Source organism: Nipponia nippon, unplaced genomic scaffold, assembly GCF_047370975.1.
Source record: "Nipponia nippon isolate SJK-2023a ecotype South Korea unplaced genomic scaffold, ASM4737097v1 scaffold_5, whole genome shotgun sequence".
Lineage (NCBI taxonomy): Eukaryota > Metazoa > Chordata > Aves > Pelecaniformes > Threskiornithidae > Nipponia > Nipponia nippon.
The window spans coordinates 37,710,554-37,730,000 of record NW_028262369.1 but is presented as its reverse complement, the minus strand read 5'-3'; the positions used below and the strand labels follow the sequence as shown (position 1 = coordinate 37,730,000).

Below are 19,447 nucleotides of genomic sequence, written 5' to 3'. Positions count from 1 at the left end.
TTGCAGATGAAATAACGTACAGTGCTCCTTTGTTAGTTGGATGCCAAAATCCTGGACATGCAGCTGTTCCTGGCAGACCAGTGACTCACAACCCTGCCACAGCTGAGAGAATGAAATAAGTTTCTCATTTGATGAAAAATTCTTTCCTCACTGCTAAAATACTGATCATCTCCCCGTGCTCAGGACCTATATTGTAAACTAATGTTTCTTTATCTGGTTCCATGTGTATTATCAATTAATGAGAATTTGTGGTAAAAATGGGTCAGTTTCTTAATGCCTCTGAGGTCTGTGATGGGTGCCAGTGAAATCATTGGTGATTTGGCAAGTGATTTCATTGAGAGCAAAACCAAATGGTTTTTTGATGTCTCATGCCATATTGCGTGGTCTCTGGTTTTTATTGTGGATTTTGCAGACCACAGTAAAAATTGGACAAAGGTGTGCATTTACAACTTACTGTGCATAAAAGAAGAGAAGGAAAGAAGAGAAGTGATCACCACTAATAAAAAACCCGAGCATAAATACATGGTGACACCTTTTTAAAGGGTTTTCATAGACCATGTTGAAAATGTTATGCTTGCTAGCAGAGCAGAGTAATGGAGGTACACTCTACAGATGGAGCTTCTAATCAGATTAGCAATAGAGCAGTTTGAAAAGTGCTTTGGAATAAAAGGCATTATATAAATGCAAGCCATTATCACTATGGGGTATATTTTTCTCCTGATGTGTGTGCATAATTCCCTCTAGAGTTAATGGGAGATGCATGCATGCATTGAAGGGAGACTATACCTGGCAGCGTGCTTCTTTTCTGCTAAAATAAATAGGAAGATAAAATTCGTTAGAGGGCAGAAAATGGTAGATCAGCTGAATAAGGTATTCATTGAATACCAGTCAAACTGGTCGACTGAAAACTTTGCCACTGCATTTCAAAAGCTGTACATTGTATCACAAAGACATAATGGGGTGATGGCAGTTGAAGTGATTCAACTGGTAGAAGAAATGATGTAAAGTTGGCATATGCAGTGCCCATTTGTAATTCAGGGCCCTATTAGCGATTGATTGATTTGCTGAATTTTTAAAATGCCCCCAATTAAATGTGTCAGCAATACATGTTTTGTAGTAAACATTCTTTCTAAGGATAAAGTAAACATTATCCAAACCAAAAGTGTGGTATCCTATCCAATTCCTGAATCTTCCTTATAATATTTACACAAAATCCAGGGAACAGAGATAATTGCCGTCTTTCAGGTTTTCAATGTATTTTGGAGTCATCTTGCATTAGTTAAATGATCTCAAGTTGTTACTCAGCTAGTTAGTAAATGAGATGATCTCAGCCATCCTGCAAAGCTTAAAAAAAACCACAACCCGGTACTTAGCAGAAAATACTTCGAGGGAAACTTATAACATATACTTAGATGCCAAATATTCACTTCATTTATAGTTGTTTCTACATTACTGGAAGCAACTACATGCTTGGTTCCCTCCCATTGTCATTCTTTTGGTGCAAACCTGTCCTCATGCACTTAATTTTGAGCCGGACTCTAGCTCAGACAGCGAAGTTACCAGCTCTGTCTGTACGTTCTCACCCCAGCAGCCATCTCCTTGTCATGAGCCTCATTAGAATTACAGTCTAGAGCAGGATACTGTGACACAAAATCCTTCTCGGAGTCAGCACCTATGGCTATTACAAGGCCTACAACAGCTGCAATAATGCCTCAGTGAGCCATTTTAACCTTTTAGAATAGCTGCACAACTGCCATTTGCTCATACGCCACGCTAACTCTAAATAGAACATGTTATATTATTTCTCTAAACCTTATTAGTAAAATAACCAAATTATATGGAAACCAAAAAGTATGTTGTCAAGAATGCTGGGCAGATTTAATGTCAGAGGGCGGGGGGCTGAGAAAACTGAATAGCTATAAATGAAAAATACAGAGTACAATGGCATTTGAAGTAACACACATTTATTTTTATTCATTAAGTGTTTTTCTGGCTAACTCATTAGAGACCCCACTTCATCTACTATCCACATTTGTCAATGTAGAACTTTAAAAAAGAGTGATCTGTACAGATCCCCCAACATGTGTTTACCATATACCAGGCATGATTGCAACCACTCACAACAAGGTAAATGGGGGAAACTATTCCACTGGAGTCAGTGAAGTCACACTAGGCTAAATATGGTAGTTTAAAAAAATCTGAATCAGATCCATTGTTTACAGAATAACTTATTAGTATCTGTATGTTAAGGTTTTGTCAGGTGTTTCATTATAAATCCTCATTTTGGAAAGTTTAAAACTCCAGGGTAGCATTGTTTTAAATTACAGGAGCATAGATTTTACATAACTATAATGCTATTTTTTTTAATCCTATACCTAAAAAATATCTTTATTCGTTCAAATGAAGTTTGGCATGCAAGCAAGCCATAATGAAAAACAATTGCTTTTTTTTTGGGGGGGGGGGGGAGGCGGGCGGGAATAAATATATATTTTAATACAGAAAAGTTATTTCATTTTTTAAACTGTTTACATATGCTTGGCAAACTGAACAGCCAGCATACTTACAAAAACTGCCTTAGCAGGGAGCATGCCCAGTACCTGAATATAGTCTAAAACCTAAACAATAGTATGAATAATCATAAGGCAAGCTGGTTCCCTTCTCTCTGAATTTTAGCCCATGAAAAACCAATCTGTTCCTGTCAGAAGCCATGGAGAAGCATTTCCAGTTGAGACTGACTTTGCAGAAGTTGTCTTGGCTCAGCCGCGTGGAGGCTCCATTTTGAGTCACCCACCAGAGCTGCCACCTGCAGACCACCACGGCCCCTTCCCGTCTTGGCTGCAAAAATGTGCAAGATGCATGTTCAGCTCAGGCAAGTCTAAGCACTACATGGTAGACTGCTCTCTCGGGGAAGATAATGCGTGGCTACCAGCTGTCAAACCCCAAATTGCTCCCAGCCAAATTTGATTTGGAGATTAATATTTAGGTGCCAGATAATTATGTTTAAACTTTTAGGACTCCCTTTCCATGGCCATTGGACTTCAGAGGTATACCTATAGCTTTATCTGCTTTTGCTATTCTTGACCGTTCAACGTTCACTTGGTGTTTTACTCAGATACCTGTAATAGTAAGATGTTCGTCATGAATTTTTTTCTGATCTCCTGAAATTCAAATTCTGGTTTAAAAATGTCATGAACAGATGTGAGTAGCTGCAATACTTTTTACTGGGTTTGTGGGTAAAAGCATAGGATTATACATAGGTAGTACACTTCCAAGCCTCAGGATCCCAGACACGTACCCTGTATCCATGCATTGCATGCCTTTCAGCGTGCCAAAAACATCAAAAGAAAAGCTGGCACATAAACTTTCAAGGGGAACTGTGCCCATTGTGCAACTTTGCCTGTTTCATTAATCCCAACCAAATTGTTCCTCACCACTGGCAGTTCTTGCTTTGTGTTGGTTAAGAAACTGTTTTCCTAGAAAGTTGTGTATGAAGGCCTATGCCGTGCACTGCAATAACCACTGGCTCAGTTTGCTTTGTAATGTTATTGCATGATTAAATTAGTTTAAATACAAAAAGTTCAAATCAGTTGTCAACTTCAGGGAACTGACAGATGCAAGTATATTTTCTGAGTAACTATTTGTTACACAGTAATGGTTTAACTTTAGAAATAAAACTTTCAGACCCAAACTGAGCCCTGTTAGCAATACAGATTTTGTCTAACATACATAATGAAACCAGCAAATTAGGTCCCATGGCCATAAACCTCACAGAGGGAAAGCAAACAGAGCATGAATCAAAAAGCTTTAGACGGCAGTAAACTATTGGTAACGTATAAATTAAGGCCAAAAAATCAAAGTATCAAACAAGTTTAGCTGTTAAAATCTGTGTGCATTTAGAAGAAAAAGCTGAATTCAGAACAAAATATGGAAGTGTAAGACTGCTAATTTAAAATAAAAGGTCCAGGTCAATATAAGCTGTGACAGAAACACAGTCATCAATAGTTAGATCAAATCTTGGTTTAACTCTTTCCCACTTTATCCTTCACTTGTGCAATTCGTCAGGGCAGTACAGCACATACAGCATTGACACCTCCCGTGCTGTGTTTGGCCCTCTGCAATTTTGAAACATAATGTCAGCCTTCACTTTTAATTTCTTGACCCTGTCTCGTTTGTACCTTAGCCTTTACTTTACTCAACTGCAGGTTTTTTATTTTGCCTTTTGTTTAAAAAAAAAAAAATCTTTAAAAATCCGTGTTTTAAAATCCCCCAAATACCAGTTATTGACCTGATCATGTAAGTATAAGCTTTAAACACGCATATTGACCTAATTAAGTTAAAACCTATTTAGGGAGTTTTAAAATACATTTTATTGCATCACGGTCTATAAGAACCTCATCATATCCACTCACATTTAGTTTGTTAAATACATGTTTATGCATTTTTAAGCAGCCATTGTATGACTCCATTGCAATAAATGTGGCTATACCATCGAGAAATTTGGCATGTGGAGTTTCTGATCTAACAGATCACTAGAGCTGAGTATTCTGCATGCTTAATAACCTTTATTCCATGGATTTAAATCACCATGAAACTTAACGCAGTAAAGAACAACAAGAGATAAAATAAAACAATTAAAAATATACGTATGTCATTGAGCTTATATTTCAGCCTTGAGTTATTGAGTGCTTTCAAAAAGCAACTACCAAAAGTATCCAAGTCCACTTAATAGACTGAGGTCCTGCAAATGCTTTTTATTTATAGGTGTACAAAACAAACTACACAGCCAGTCCATTACAGTTTGGGTAGGGGAGAGAGAGGGAACAATGCCTTTTCAACTTAAAAACAACCAAAAGGATTTTGTTTTTGACAATTTGTAAAAAATATTTGCTCTTAGGCTGAAAGCTTACATGCCAAGTTTCAGCTTGGAACTCATTTTTACGACTGAATTATAAAGCCCCTGAAAACAGGGGTTTCAAGCGAGAATGCTGACACAGCTTTAAATACAGTGGCAAGAAAGGAGAGAAAGGAGCACTGTAATGCATATAACTTGTTTTTTCTCATTATTGCTTTAAAAGAAGGAGCTTGTTGCCTACCCTTAGGCATCAGACAATGTTTAAAGCGTGTCTCATCATACAGTCTTACTACCAGGTGTGTGGAAAAGACCTCATACAGACCCTCTTCTGAAATGAAACCAGTAACTCACTCAGGTAGAGGACACTGAATTATTTCCTGATTTTTTAATGGGATTTTTTAATCTGAGACATACAGGCTCACGTGGTTTGGAGGAAATAGAAAGGCACATAGCTTATGTCTTAGCCGTTCTTTAAATCTTATTTTAGGCTAGGGTCTGCCAGTAAAACTGAAAAAAAAAAGTAATGATGAGCTGCTTGTGCAGATTTAAAGTACAATGCAAATTACTAGGAGAAGATGATGTGTAAGAATCTATATTGTTTTTGGCTACATTTATATCCTGACTTTTTAAGGTGGCTTATTAAGTGGTTTGCAGTGAAAACAGCTTGCAACCTGTTTTGCTGTAAGTGCAAGACTTTCCACATTCTTTCATCAAGAAAAATATCTGATAAAGAATAGTTTTTTGGAGAGCTGAACCAAATAAAGTACAAGCAGTTCAAACATGAAAATGCTTAAAAACATTTTCAAAACTTTGCCAAAAGTTAACCAGTGAGACAAACCAAATTCAATAAGCAGACAGACCATAGGATGGCTACCTTCGTGTTGAACAAATCAGTTAAATATACACTATACTGGGTCTTTACAATTCATAATGTTGTTTTTGTGTTGAAGCAGTGTTACATAACTGGAGAAATCCCTGGGAGGGTGCAGAGGCCAATTTAAGTTACAAGTTTTTTAGAGCATGGGCAGCTACACTAAACAACAGTTGAGAAAATGTGAGATGTTAAAGGGAAGGGAGGGACAGGGCTCCGCTGTTTTCAGTGCTGCTCAGGCTTGGGCTTTATTTCCACCTTAAAATCTTTACCTGGCCATGATCTGTTGTTCCATTACTGGAGGGCAAAAATGGGAGGAATTGTCTGGGCTAAATTGCAATTAGGCAGCCCTGAGAGAGGCTGGCACCAGTTAACTTGGGATATTGGAGTGAAAAGGCCCGTAATCAGCCTTCGGTCATGTAGAACAATGCATAAAATTAAATTGACATTAATGAATAATTGTGTAATGAAAATGGAAGAGGAGAGTTAATTGCATGTTACAGTGAGTGTAATGCCTAGATAACCTTGCATTTAATGCTATTCTTAGCCCTGCTGCCAAGACTTCTACAGAGCCTCTCTCTGCAGGAAGTCATTAAAGCTGTGAGTAGATAATGCAGGCTCAGTGAAACCTAAGTGGCAACAATATAACAAGAGTTTCTTTCAGACCTTAGTGTTTTCAGAAAAAAAGGACATGTTGAGGTAATTTGTACACATCGGAATGAAAACAGGAAACTCGGAGCAATCTATTTGTAGTTTGTCCAGTTCCACAGAATTTTCAACTATTGTTGAAACCAAAGTCAATTCATATAATCAAAGACAAGACTAACCATCAGTGCTTGCAACACAGTAAGCATCCAGCTGTCTACAGCTAAAACTTTGTTTTGTTAATCACCTAGTACAGCAAAGGATACAAAACACTTGACCTTAGACACAAGATGACAGTGGGAGACATCTTCAGCACTATCCTATTGATGCAGCTGGTTTGTGCTGATAAATAAGACTCCAGAAAAGTAGAATTAAAAAACTTGGCCTGTTTTCTGTACCTTTGAAGATCACAAAGAATGGCTGTTTATGTGTGTATGGCTATTTCCCAAAACATTTAAAGCAGTATTCTCCATAAAACAAACTTCATTCCCCATGTTTCTCTTTGTAGGAATTTTAAAATCAGATTTCAGAATATGGTGTTCATTTGTTTGTTTATTTTTAACCTTTTGAATGTCCCGGGAGAGTTTCCTCCAACAGAGATACTTGTTTTTGCCTCAGGGACATTGGTTGCCATCATGATGTTGTATTGATTACAGTGGGATTGTCCTTCAACAATATGACCCTGCTTATAATGTAGCCTTGGCAGTCAGGAAGTTAAAAGGACTAGAAGAAAGCTTGCCTCATGAAAACCAACCAGCCTCAAAACAAACAATCAAAAATCCTGAAAAGTAAATATCTTCAACGTATATAATTTTGTAGTTGCTTAAACAATAGATTTTCATTTCCATTAGTAAAAAAGAAATCATTTTCATAAAGTCAATGGTTTATCATTGCTGACATTACCTCTGCATTACGATTCTTTTTGTAAAGACAAGTGTGCGTACTTAGTACAGCAAAAGATGGCTTTTTGTTTGGAAAAATGAGTCTATTTAGATGGGTATTCTCTGCTTGTGAATGCTGCACAAACTCATCTACTTTGGCTGTGTGTATGCCCTAGATAGTTTATGTGTTACAAAGTGATGTAAAGAGAAGCGTCCTGTTACATTTTGAGTCTTGACTGAGACTTGACTAACTCATCATTTAGATGAAATATATGAACATTTGGATTCAGTCTCTGTAGATGGGCTATTGGCCTGCGTCGTCTTATCCACTGCCTCCAAGGAAAACAAGAAGCAGAATGCTACTTGCTTGGATGATCTTGCCCCTTGGGAAAGCTAAAAACTTGCTGTCTTAATTTCTGCAGTTCTGTCCTTATGTTCTTTGGACATGGTATGAGGAGTTCATGTTACTACTAAGGGCGATATAAACCCATTGTTGGCTGGGATCCTGACTCCATGGATGTGAACATGAGACTTGACAGAAACTGCAGTGAGGAATTTCATGGGCTGTGGCTACATCTGAACCGTGGCTGTAGACAGCCACTTAAAAAAGAGCTGAACTCAATAGTCTTTACCTCTTCCACTCAATTAGTTGACAATATTTCTCAGAAGCCTGTGGCTAAGAGGTAGGACGAATCACAAGGGCTTTTGTAAACTGCAAACTGTTAATAAATATTAGGTGGCCCTGAGAGTTGTCTGTGAAACTGAAAGGCAGCAATAGGTTTGCAAATGAAATGTTTTTTCCAGTGCATAACTGATCTCTCTGTAACAAGGTAACATAGATGAAGACTGTAACAGGTTTCAAAAAGGATTTAGGCATGAGTACAGGGCAGTGAGGACATGCACAATTAAAACCAATAACATTACTAGAAGTTAAGAGAAACTTCGAGTTTTGGAAGGCCCTTCCACTGCTGCCTGCTCCTGGGCTTTGTGCAGCTTCCTCTGGGGTGGCTGGTACCGACCATTGCTGGAGGGGGCTCCTGGGCTAGCTGGAGCACTGCTTTTTCTGACATTACCATTCCTTTCTTCCTGTGTCATCAATGGGCGGCTTCTCACAGTACACCTCAGAAATACAAACCTGTTACTGCATAGCGTGGCTGTCACTGTATGAAAATGTCCATCGCTAAGGCAGACCAGATAATTTAAACTGTGACATACTTTCTCAGGCATTTTTATTGCAACAGTTGAATTTTCACCTTACTTCTAAGGCTGAGGAGCCCTTCAGCAGCTTCTCCCTGTACCACATAGCCAGTACGTTTAGCAGATACTGTCTTTTCTCTCTCTGGTTAGAAGCCCCTCTTGTTCACATCCTGGTGGAACCTCTCCTATTTTTGTGCAGTTACAATTATGTTTCCAGCAGACCCAGGCACAGCTATAGTAACTCAGCTTAGAACAAAACTTTTGATTATTTTCTGCTAAGCTGTTGTGCATGACAGCAAAGATATTTTGTCCGGTGTGCTTAACAGTTTGCGCATTTATGCTCCGTACATTTCTTTCTAGTTACTATGCTGTGTTCTGAACATTTGGAAGTTGGCTTCACATAAAATGTAGCCAAAGTTTTTAAGTGTCTAAACGTGGCCATGGATATAAGTAATCTGTTTATAATGAGAACAACTTTGAAAGCAATGCACTTACTGTTTCATGATTTCAGTGGACTATTCAGATTTTCTGGATATGCTCTGACTCATGAAATGCCCTGTTGAGTGCATTTCCTATACTGGAATACAGGGATGCTTGCTATTAAGAATAGCAATGTAGCATAGATGATACGGTTGATGATATCCAAATACTACACAGGGGCCTGTGAGTAACAAGGACAAATGCCAGTGGTAAATCAAAGCTTGTGTGAGTACTTATACTTGCAAAAGAACAAGTGTAAAATGTTGCCTTGGTGTGGATGTTAATGCTTTCATAAGAGAGTGTGAACGGGGATAGATGCAGACTGATCTAAATGGGGGCCATACAGCCCTGTGACTGCAGTTGTGTCAGATGATACGGGCCCACGCACCACCCTAACCAACGCTCAGGGGGAACACAAAAGTCTTCACTCCTTTCCTTGCTCCCACAGATGCTAGAACATCCATGCTCTGAGAGTGCAGCAGTTAGGAATTCGGTTCAACTGAATCCCATTTTAAACTTCAGTTGGGAATCAACTCCCAGCTATCCCTGGTACTGGATTGATACTTAGATTGTGAACTCGCATATCTTCTTCCAGTTTCTGCTTATACTTCACCTGCTGCTTAGTGTGATTCGTTATATAAATGGCTTTTTTGTTAATTGCTCTGAGATATTTTTCCAACATGTGTCCCAGGCTCTATTCTTCATTTGGCTTTCCCATGGAATGAAAAAGCTAGGAGAACTGTATTAATTTCCTTCCTTAAGCTGCCTAGCATGTGTTTTAAGCTGTTCAAACAACTGAGCACAGAATTGTCATATCAAATTCTTTGAGGTTGAAAGAGAGTGGAGAAACAGCTAAACTTCAGCCTTCTGCTACTCTTCCCCTTCCATGGTAACTGCTGTAAGGAAAATGGAACAATGAAGTCACTTTTAAGTCATTACCCTTTTTATCTCTTTAGGGGAGCATTAATTTTTTATTTTCATTTTCTGCATTCTTCTCTCCCAGATTCAAGGATTTTGTATAGTTCAGTAAGGTGGAGCTTTTTGCCTTAAAATATGTGGACGTGAGTCCATTTTTCCTATTTGCTTTGTGCCAGTACCAGTACATTAGCCTCTGTGGATTTTGTTAATCCAGATTTACTTGTGTGAGAGTTAACTCTGACCCAGAACGTGCCTTATGCAGCGCATTTTAAGGAATGGGAATGTGTTTTCATGAAGTCTAGCTGAAGCTGAAATAGACATTGAAGCTGTAAAGACAATATGTGAATCCTCTCTAATAAAGCCCATAATTACATTGACTAGAATTCAGTGACATAACTAAACAATATTCAGCAGGAATCTAACATTTGGCAAGTTTCTGGGTGGCATAAATCAGTATATTTAGCAGATGTTTTCAGCATATTGTCTTCTTTCTATTTTGTATTTGTATTATGGAATTGATCTGACGACTCACAGACATGGGATTTTGCTGAATTGCTCAAAATTATGAGTCATAATGGTCTTTTGCTAATTCACACATTATTCTGACCAGATGACTTCCCTGTTTCCTCTTGTGTTCAAGGCCTGTGGACTTTGCTGAAGGTCAAAACAAAGGAAAAGAGCAGTTAAATGCAATTTGAGGAGTTGTGTTAGAATGGATTATAAAATAGGGGATGGGTGGGGCGATAGTGTTCCAAAGCATTGGAAAAGAGTTTAAGAGCATAACAGGGTTTTTCTGTTGACACGTTGCTCTCAGGAGTGTACGCTTTGCTGAAGACAACTGACTTGTTCATTCCTGGGCTCGTTAAAATGAAGAAAATTAGGAGAAATCCTCTTCCTTATATAGCTCTGTTTGACAAGCATGTAAAGAGGATAAGGATCATTTGATCATAGTCTGTAAGCATCTACCATTGGGAAAGGAATTTTGGGGAGAAGCTCTATAAGAGTATGAGATCCAAGTCATGTAATGTCAAAGTCATCAGAAAGTTTAGATTTTTAATGGTCAAGGTAACTCACCTTCGCAACAGGTTAACAACGCTTGTGGTGGGTTCCCTCTCACTAGAAAGCATTCATTAATTGAGAGGTTCTTCTAAAAGTTATGTGCTAATTTTGGTAAAGGAGGTCTCAAAAGATGACCACTGAGTCCATGGCACACAGTGCTGACAGCACTAGTAACACTGAAGTGCAAACAGCTATGGATGCAGAGATGCTGCAGACACTGAGAAGTGTCCCTATCCCAGTTCTGCCACTGACTCCTCTGGAAAAAAGAGCAGGTTCCTCATGAAAGGAATCTTACATATCCTTACAAGGAACATTTACTTTTCTAGCAAGTCATACTGTACCTAGACACTGGAAGTAATTTTTATTACATGTTCTCTGCTCTGGTTGGATAATCCTTTCTATTTTGCAAGGACATATGTTTGGTGAAAAATATAATTAACAACGTAACTTTTGTCTGATGCCTAAAGAAAACTGAAGGAAAAGTATTGTTATACTGATATTTTATTACAGTATTTATCTAACATTATAGAAGTGCAAGGAAATATAGCTTTTGTTTCAGTTTTTCATAGCTTTTACACAAATATGTTGATTTCCCAGAACTGACTAATCAATTAAATTAAGTTTTCTGATCTTACTCATTTTTAATAGCTCTATTATTCACTGTATCAAAAAATCAAGAGGATGATAAGATAATAATTTTCTTTTGAAACGATGCAAGTTTCTGAATTAATTTAAAAGATACTGCATCAAGACACACATTGGTATGATTGAGGGGCTAAAGCTGAATATTATTTGAGCTTGCTAAACCTAGTTCAGTGGGACAAATGAATTACTGCTATAACTGGAACCAAAAGGATCAACAACTCCTGCATAAGTGATTGGTTTCTCTGAACCTAAACACTGCACATACCTTCCTACACTGAAATCAAGGTTCTATCTAGATCAATAAATGATATAAGTAAATAAAGAGGTCATATAGCTGAACAATTGATTAGGTTAAGGAAACGCAAACCTTTTTTTTTAGCTATGTGAAAGTTAGTAAAATACTATTTAAACAATGCTCACAATGACACTTCCTTTTTTTTCTGTAGAAATCTCTATATGCTTTAATCAGTTTTTAAACACTTTGCATGTCTTTTACATTATATTTGAATTACCTCACTACAAAAAATTTGAGTATGTTGTAATAGTAATGTCCTTTGAGACCAGATATTTTTTTCATTTTACCTTGTTAAAGGAAAACTTTGATATGTTTTCTCATAGCTTATCAGAATAAGGAATATGTTATACATTGAACAAGGATGGTTATCTTTTAGGCTCTATGTGCGTGATGATATAATCTTTATTTAAGAATGAGAAAGGTTGGCTTTTCTGCTGTTGTGCAGTTCCTACAAACTTACGCCAATGATTACTAGAGATTTTAATTGCAGTGTTACAGGCAGCTGGAGATTGTTATTATCTCCTGAATCTGTAGCAATTATGTAGGATGCCACAGCAGTGGCAATTTAAGAAGAATTCTTGTCATTATCTGCCTGGTTTGGTCAAAAAAAAGTGATGAGAGTGGTAGCGTTTCATACTGAGAAAATGCCTGTGACTGGGTTGAGTGGCCATACGCCGTCTCGGGTTTAACCACTGTAGCATGCCAATACTCTTCTTGCCTTGTCTTCTGTACCTGTTGAGATTGCTTGCATATTTGAATACACCCTAAGCCTGGCCAAATCTGTGTGTCTATGTTTATGTAGCTCTTCTCAGATTTCCCTTTTCTGTGGTGAAATGCGGATAAGGTACTTCAGAATCAGCATCACTCTGCTCCTCACTGCTATTGGTAAGCTAGTACCTGTCCTTGGAGGGGGCAGCTCATCTATATTTAGATTCGAAAATGTGGTCAAATTTGTGTAAAGTACTAGCACCAACAGAGGGAGGCTTTTTTTTGTTCAACATTTTGCTCTGTCTACTATTGGTAGCTTGATTGGTTGCTACTAATTGGTAGCTATTTTTGCCTGGGCAGTGATTCAGGACAACAAAGGCAACTGCCGGAGAGAGGGAGTCTCTGACAGTTTCTGACGCTTGCTCATGTGTGGCCGTGCAATTGCTCAGATTTTGACTCCGCTTTCCCACTACTTCTGAACATTATCAACCATACCTCAAAAAAGCCCAGCTCCTATTTTAATGCCACCTTTTATTCTGTTGTCACTTTTTTAAATTTCTGTTTCTGTAACACATATATCTTAAATCACAGGTCAAAAGATTCTCTAAAGTATTTAGATGGTTAAAAAGACAAATGCTTAGTGGAATTTTAAAAATCACTGAAGTTAAGTGCTTAAAACTCATTGATTGAAATGGAAGTCAGGATCACAGCTTCCTTAGGTACTTGGGAAAATCCTATCCAGCACAACTTGTCACATTTGAAAGTCTGGCCTTCAGGGCTTGTGTTTTCTGGAAACCCAGAAACAAAAAAATATTATTCAGTTTGCAACACTTTGCCTCTAAACAAACTTAATGAGTCCTACTTTTATATCATCCTAATATTAATATTCCACACACCATCACCCTCACTTCATTTCTTCCCTGCAAATTGCCTGCAAGTAGGTTACTTCAGCTCATGCCCCAGGAGCAACAAGTCTGAGATCTACCAGAGAGAAGTGTGTTTGAGAGTTAAGAAGGCCTTGCAGAGAAAGAAGTGCTGTCTCTGTATGTCTCCATCTAAATAAGGATGTTTTGTCCTTAATCTGAGTCAGTATGTGAACTTGGAATAACAAGTCCTTAAGTATCCAGCACCTTCAAAGGTTTAGAGCTTTGTCGTTTTAGGCTAATAGTTTAAATTTAATTGCATATATTCTTCTATCCTTCCTACCTGTGAAATTTGAGAAATGAGATAAATCAAAGGAGACTTCATTCAACCCAAACATCTTATTATTAGTGTTTTCTTTCTCAAATGAACCAAAAAGAAGCTCAAATGGCCATACCCCAATATTTCAGCTTGTTCATATTCCTTTTATAAAATTTTATTACTCTGAAGGGAATTAAACAATTACCAGTTTACAAAATCATTACTTTTTATTTTGTTATTTCATTTCTTGTGCATTGTCTCTTGCAAGCAAATTAAACAGATCTTTAGCTGGCAGTTGGCAAGATGACATAGGGATATCGAGAGTATAATGAGAAAGGAGCTGCTGATTCAACTAGGTGGGGAAAGCTAGGATTGCACCATAAAACACATGATACCTCATAACACTTTCTCATTTAAAGAGTAGTGTATCAGTTTAAAGCTGTAACATTCTGGTATACTACTTAAAAAACAAACAAACAAAAAAACCCCAAACTCAACAACAACAACAAAAAACCCATGCACATTCCAAAAGACATCTTCCAAAACTCTGGGAAAACTCTTAACAGTGTGAACTGTTGTGATCCAAACAACTGACAGAGAAATTCTACTGATTAAAACCGTTGTTTACAAATGTTGTGATAGGTAGTCTCTAAAAGAGAGCATATAAAGTAGAGCATCCCAGCAGTACTCTTGGGAATCACCAGCTGTGAACTGAAAAAGGTGCCTCTTAGCCAGTGGTGAAAAGAGGATGCACTTTGTCTTAGGATGACTCCAGGATAGGCGTTTCATCTTTTCTCATTCTCCACTTAAAAGTCTTTTTCATGTCCTATGGCTCATTTCCACGTTTGTGCATTCCTTTCAGAGCCAGCCTGTAGCCCTCCCCCTGACACAAACTGCAGCATTTATGTCTCTCCACGTTCAGAACCTTCTTGAGAGTAACCTTGCCCCAAATGAGTCTCGAGCTTGGAAGACTGTCCACAAAACCATCAGTGGAGATCTGGACTTGAGCTACCCAGCAGCCTAAAGGAGAGGAGTGTATAAGCCACATTTTCATAAGCTTCATGCGCTGTCCGCACTTCTTACTGTCATCTGGAAACCCTGATCTAGCCAATTAGAGGTTGGAGGTGAATTGTTAGCAAATTATCAGAGAGAAAGCTCTGGAGAAAATTCCCCAAGAGGAGATAATATCAGAAAGTTTAAAGCTGTCCTCTCTTTCATTAAGTACCTTTTACCTGAGAACATCAATAGAGTGCTTATGAGGAACACTGGCACAATCATATATTACTTACAAAGGGTGTATCTGTTTCCTGTCGTATTTGTAGCTCATAAATACTTAACTCTATTGATATACCCTGCAGAATATAGCTAGGGATTAATACAAGGACTACACAACTGCCATGGTGCCCAGTGGAATCTGTAACAACTTTATGTTAAGGAACGTGTATACCTTGTTGTCTTCATATAAATGACAAATGCTTCCTGCTTTTTCCCCCCATCTCTACTGTGCTTTAGCTGTGTCAATATTGAAATGTTTGCTCTGCATAGAGATTATTATTCCAGTTTGGAATTTTTATGAGACCTGGGCCCAGGCCTGACCTTTCTTACATGAATTCTGGCACTACCTCGTCATGAATGCTTCCTAATTGCTGATTACAGCTTATCATTACAAGAAGACACTTATAACCAGGGAATTGAACCAGTATGTTTGAATCTGTTCTGGGTCAGATCCATCTGTGATTGAAGCTGGTTTAGTTGAGCTCTGATTCTAAGCCAGTAACGGTTTATTGTTCAGTTCACAGATTCTCGGCACAGGCCTTCAAAAAGGGGAATTGTGTAACCTCCATCTCCTCCCCCTACATGAGCATCATTTTTAGTCCTGGACCTGTACTGGATTTTTTTTTAATACCTTAAATCTAGTATAGAGGACCATGCTGCTGGTGAGAAAAAAGTGATGCCAGGAATACAGGTGGGGCCAGCACTGGCCAGAGGAGTGGGAATGGTAGAAGGGTCAGCTCGTTGGCAGGTAAAGTCTCCTTTCTCTCCTTTGTAAAAACCCAAACCCATTACATGCACACATGTGTATCTCCCCACCACTAGATATAGTAGTGGCATTGCTGGAGGAAACTAAGGTTAGTGAGCAACAGTGTCTTCCTCCATGAGAAACAGGACTCACAAGCAGCAGTTTCCCTGGATCTCACCTTAGCAGGTAGTCCCCGAAGGCAGCTGGTTCCAGGGAAGAAAGTTTGTGACCATCTGCTGGTGCATAGCGTGGCAAGGGAGAGGGGAAGGACAGACACAGGGCAGGGTGGTGATTTTCAAAGGACTCTTAAAGGCAAGCTGTCCTCTTGTTGCACAGAACCTGCCAGGGGATGTCGGTTTTCATCTGAACTGGTGTTCTGAACTGGAAAGGTCTTTGTTTTGCTTCAGTTCCAGTTTGGGATCTGGGATCAGCAAAATTTCTAAAACAACAGCTTAAGTTTAGTTCCAGCTTTGGGAAACATTTTGAACCAGTTCATGGTTCAGGTTTAGTTTTACTTTTTCTCATAACAGAAGAATGAGAAATACGACTTTCTTATTCAATCACTAACATTGGTTTTAAATAAGAAACTGTAAAAATATGTCAGATGTGCTCTATTCTTTAATAAGTTTTTATTTATAGTTGATAAAGTCAACATCACGGATGATTTAATCATAGTGGAAGCCCCTGACTTCAGCCTCAGTGCTCTGAGAGGGCATTCATGTGGTTCTTGGTACAAAAGCAAAGGCTTTGTGTCTTTTAGTTACTCTCTTGCCTCAGCCAAATTTCTGCTGGAGCAGCTTTGTTGTGAGGAATTCAGTTACGTACAAGAGTCCGGGTGTGGTGTGCTGCTGTCCCTACATGCAGATCCTGTTTGAAAGTCAAGTGCCTCTGTGTGCATCTGTGTGGTGTGCAAGGCCTGGCATATGCTTCTGTTGTTTCAGCTTGTCCTACTGAGTAACTTTTGTCTCACTGCTGATGGTGCTGATTCTCACCTGAGATCGTGTGAGCGTTGTCCTAACCCTGGGACTAATACAATCAATTTATGGTTCTGCTTTGGTTTTGATGTTTAAACAAATGGCTGTAGAAGGGACCCTGGGAAATGCATGACACTGACTCCGACTTCAATCCCTGGTAAGATGGACTGTAAGTCCATCTTGGAGAGAAAGGTCACTGAGCACATGGTGACAAACTTGATCTGTTAGGAGTCATCATGGCTTCTGCAGAGGGAAATGCTGCCACACTGACCTGTTCTACCTGCATGTAGATAAAGAAGAGCCAGTGGAGATACTAAACTTAACTTTCAAAAAGCCTTCAGCAGTTTTCCTCACCAAACACATCTGCACTGATTCCAGAAAAAAGTTCTTTTACAGATTGAAATCTGGTAAAAGGATAGTAATCAAAGGGTAAGGTATAACCAGAACTTCTCAGGATGGGGAAGAGTTGGCGGTGTCATGTCCCAAGGATTGGTGCTGGGATATGTTCTGTTCAACACTGTCATTAGTGACCTGGAAAAGGGAGTGAACAGTTAAATCTCCCAGTTTGCCATTACTGTACTCTCTTTCATTGCCAAATGTTCTGCCAATGGTGGGGAAGCCCCGAATGACATCAGAAAATTAAATAACTGGATGAAAAGCTGGCAAAAGAGCTTCCATGTAGATGAAGGTAAATGTAGAAAAATAATCTCAACTGCCTATGCAAAGCTGAGCTCAGAACTGACAGGTACAACACAGGAGAGAGATTTGAGAGTCATCATTGACAGTTCTCTGAACTCATCAGCTCCATGAACTGTGACAGTCAAAAAAGCCAGCAAAATGTTGGGCATCAGCAGGAATGTTGGTACAAGACAGAGGGTATAATTTTATCATCGTACAAAACTTCAGTGCGCCCAGATCTCAGTGTATAATTCTGGTTTCCACATCTCAAAAAGGACATAGTCAACTTAGAGAACTGTCTTATAAGGAGAGACTAACGAGTCTTCTGTTTGGAGAGGAGAAGGGGGTGTGGGGGATGATCTAGGTGGGAGGGAAATGATCAAAATTTGCAAAACCATGAAGGCAGCGGATGAGCTGAACTGCTGTTCACCAAATCTCACAATGCTAGAACTAGAGGCACAGATCAAAAGACAGGAGGATCATTTTACAGTAGGCTAAAGGAGGTACTTCCTTGTAAGACAAGTAATGAACTTCTGGAATTTGCTGCCATATGTGAATGTGGATGAGAGTTAGACCACTGCTGTCTTCTTACTAAAGTCAGAGATGACATACTGTCTTTCCTATTAGTTCTGTTGGAGTGCAGTATTTATGGCATGAGAGCAGAGAGACTGGCAGAAATAAGATTTTTTTTGTATTATTATTATTATTTTTCTATAAGGACATGATGTTCAGCTGTTAAACAGTTTACTCTGTAGGGATATATACAGATATAGATACATACATATATATATATATATATATAGTTCACTCTAGGTCTTCTGTTAGGGAAGTCCCCTGCCCTCCCACATAAATATACTGACTCTATAACTGCTGCTTCTTCACAGACTCCACAAACCAAACACAGGCCATCTTCTGGCTAATGAAATCTTGGGATTCATGGCTGCCAGCAGCAGAAAGCTTATTAATATTTCACCATTTTTTTGTTATATATGATATTGGGGTTTTAAGCTGTGGTTTTGCTCCCTCATGGAGTGCTTCTGGAGACTCGATCATGGAATGGTTTGATAGCGTCAGCAGTCTGGCAAATCTGCGCCTTCTCCACTTGGACGTACATCTAATAATTTCTCTCTGGGAGGATATTTCCAAGTACACTGTGGGGAAAAAATGATCAAATATTGTCTATTTTGGTTGCTTCCATGGGAGCAGTAAGAAAGCAAGGAATGATGCACATCATCTTCCCTGGTAGAATTTTAAACTGTATCTCAAGGTCTGGAATGGGCAGGGGAGAGCAAGCTGTGAGCTGTTACTGTGAACAGGACAAGTGTCCTTCATGGCTGATCAGCCATCAGCTGGAAGGTTTTGAATCCCTTGTTAACAATTGTTACTAGTAAATGCTGCTTCCAAGGAAGGCAGGATGCTTACCACCTGTGCACAGCTCATGGTGGCATCATTAATTGGTACACAAGTAACTGTGTCTCACATTTGCCTGTGCAGTCTTTTTCGCCTTTTGCCACAGAGCTTTGTGGTATTGGCATGCTCTTTAACCCCAACAGCTTCTGGTCGCAGTGGTAACTCCTTCCACTTTTTGTCCCTTCTGTGCTGAGCTAAGAGATGTCTTGGTGGTGCTCACCTGCCCAAAATAGTCCTACATGCTGTTGCTTCCAAGTCAGGTTCCTGCATTGTACTCTGTACAAAAGTGCGTGGCCTGCCAGTGTGGTAGAGCAGGCCAGTTTGAACGCATTCCACTTCCACAGCTCTGGCTTCGTATCTGGATCTGGATGTGATTCAAGCTGTTGGATTTAATTAGAAAGTTGTGTCTGTTTTGGGGCCTACTTAATCAACTTAGCAATAGCCCTTGTACCCAGACGCTGTCCTACTGTCAGCATAGGTGCCTCCTGATAAATCTCAAAGTGCATTTTTGGTCACTGGAGAGCAGTGAAAATTAATGTTTCGTAGGTTTCATTATGTCATGCCACTGGCTGCTGCTGATATAGGTACATTAAGAAGAAAGTAAGTAAAACAAGGTGTCGCAAGTCATCTAG

General features: G+C 39.0%; 1 protein-coding gene across 1 annotated transcript in view; it reads left to right on the top strand.

Annotated features, from left to right (window-relative positions):
* LOC148052134 (uncharacterized) overlaps window positions 1-2,964 on the top strand; it is a 79,810-nt gene extending 76,846 nt beyond the window's left edge. The window contains exon 4 of the mRNA XM_087730322.1: window positions 2,674-2,964. Within this exon, the coding sequence (XP_087586448.1) occupies window positions 2,674-2,964 (291 nt within the window). The remainder of the gene's footprint in view (window positions 1-2,673) is intronic.
* The last annotated feature ends 16,483 nt before the right edge of the window (window positions 2,965-19,447 follow it).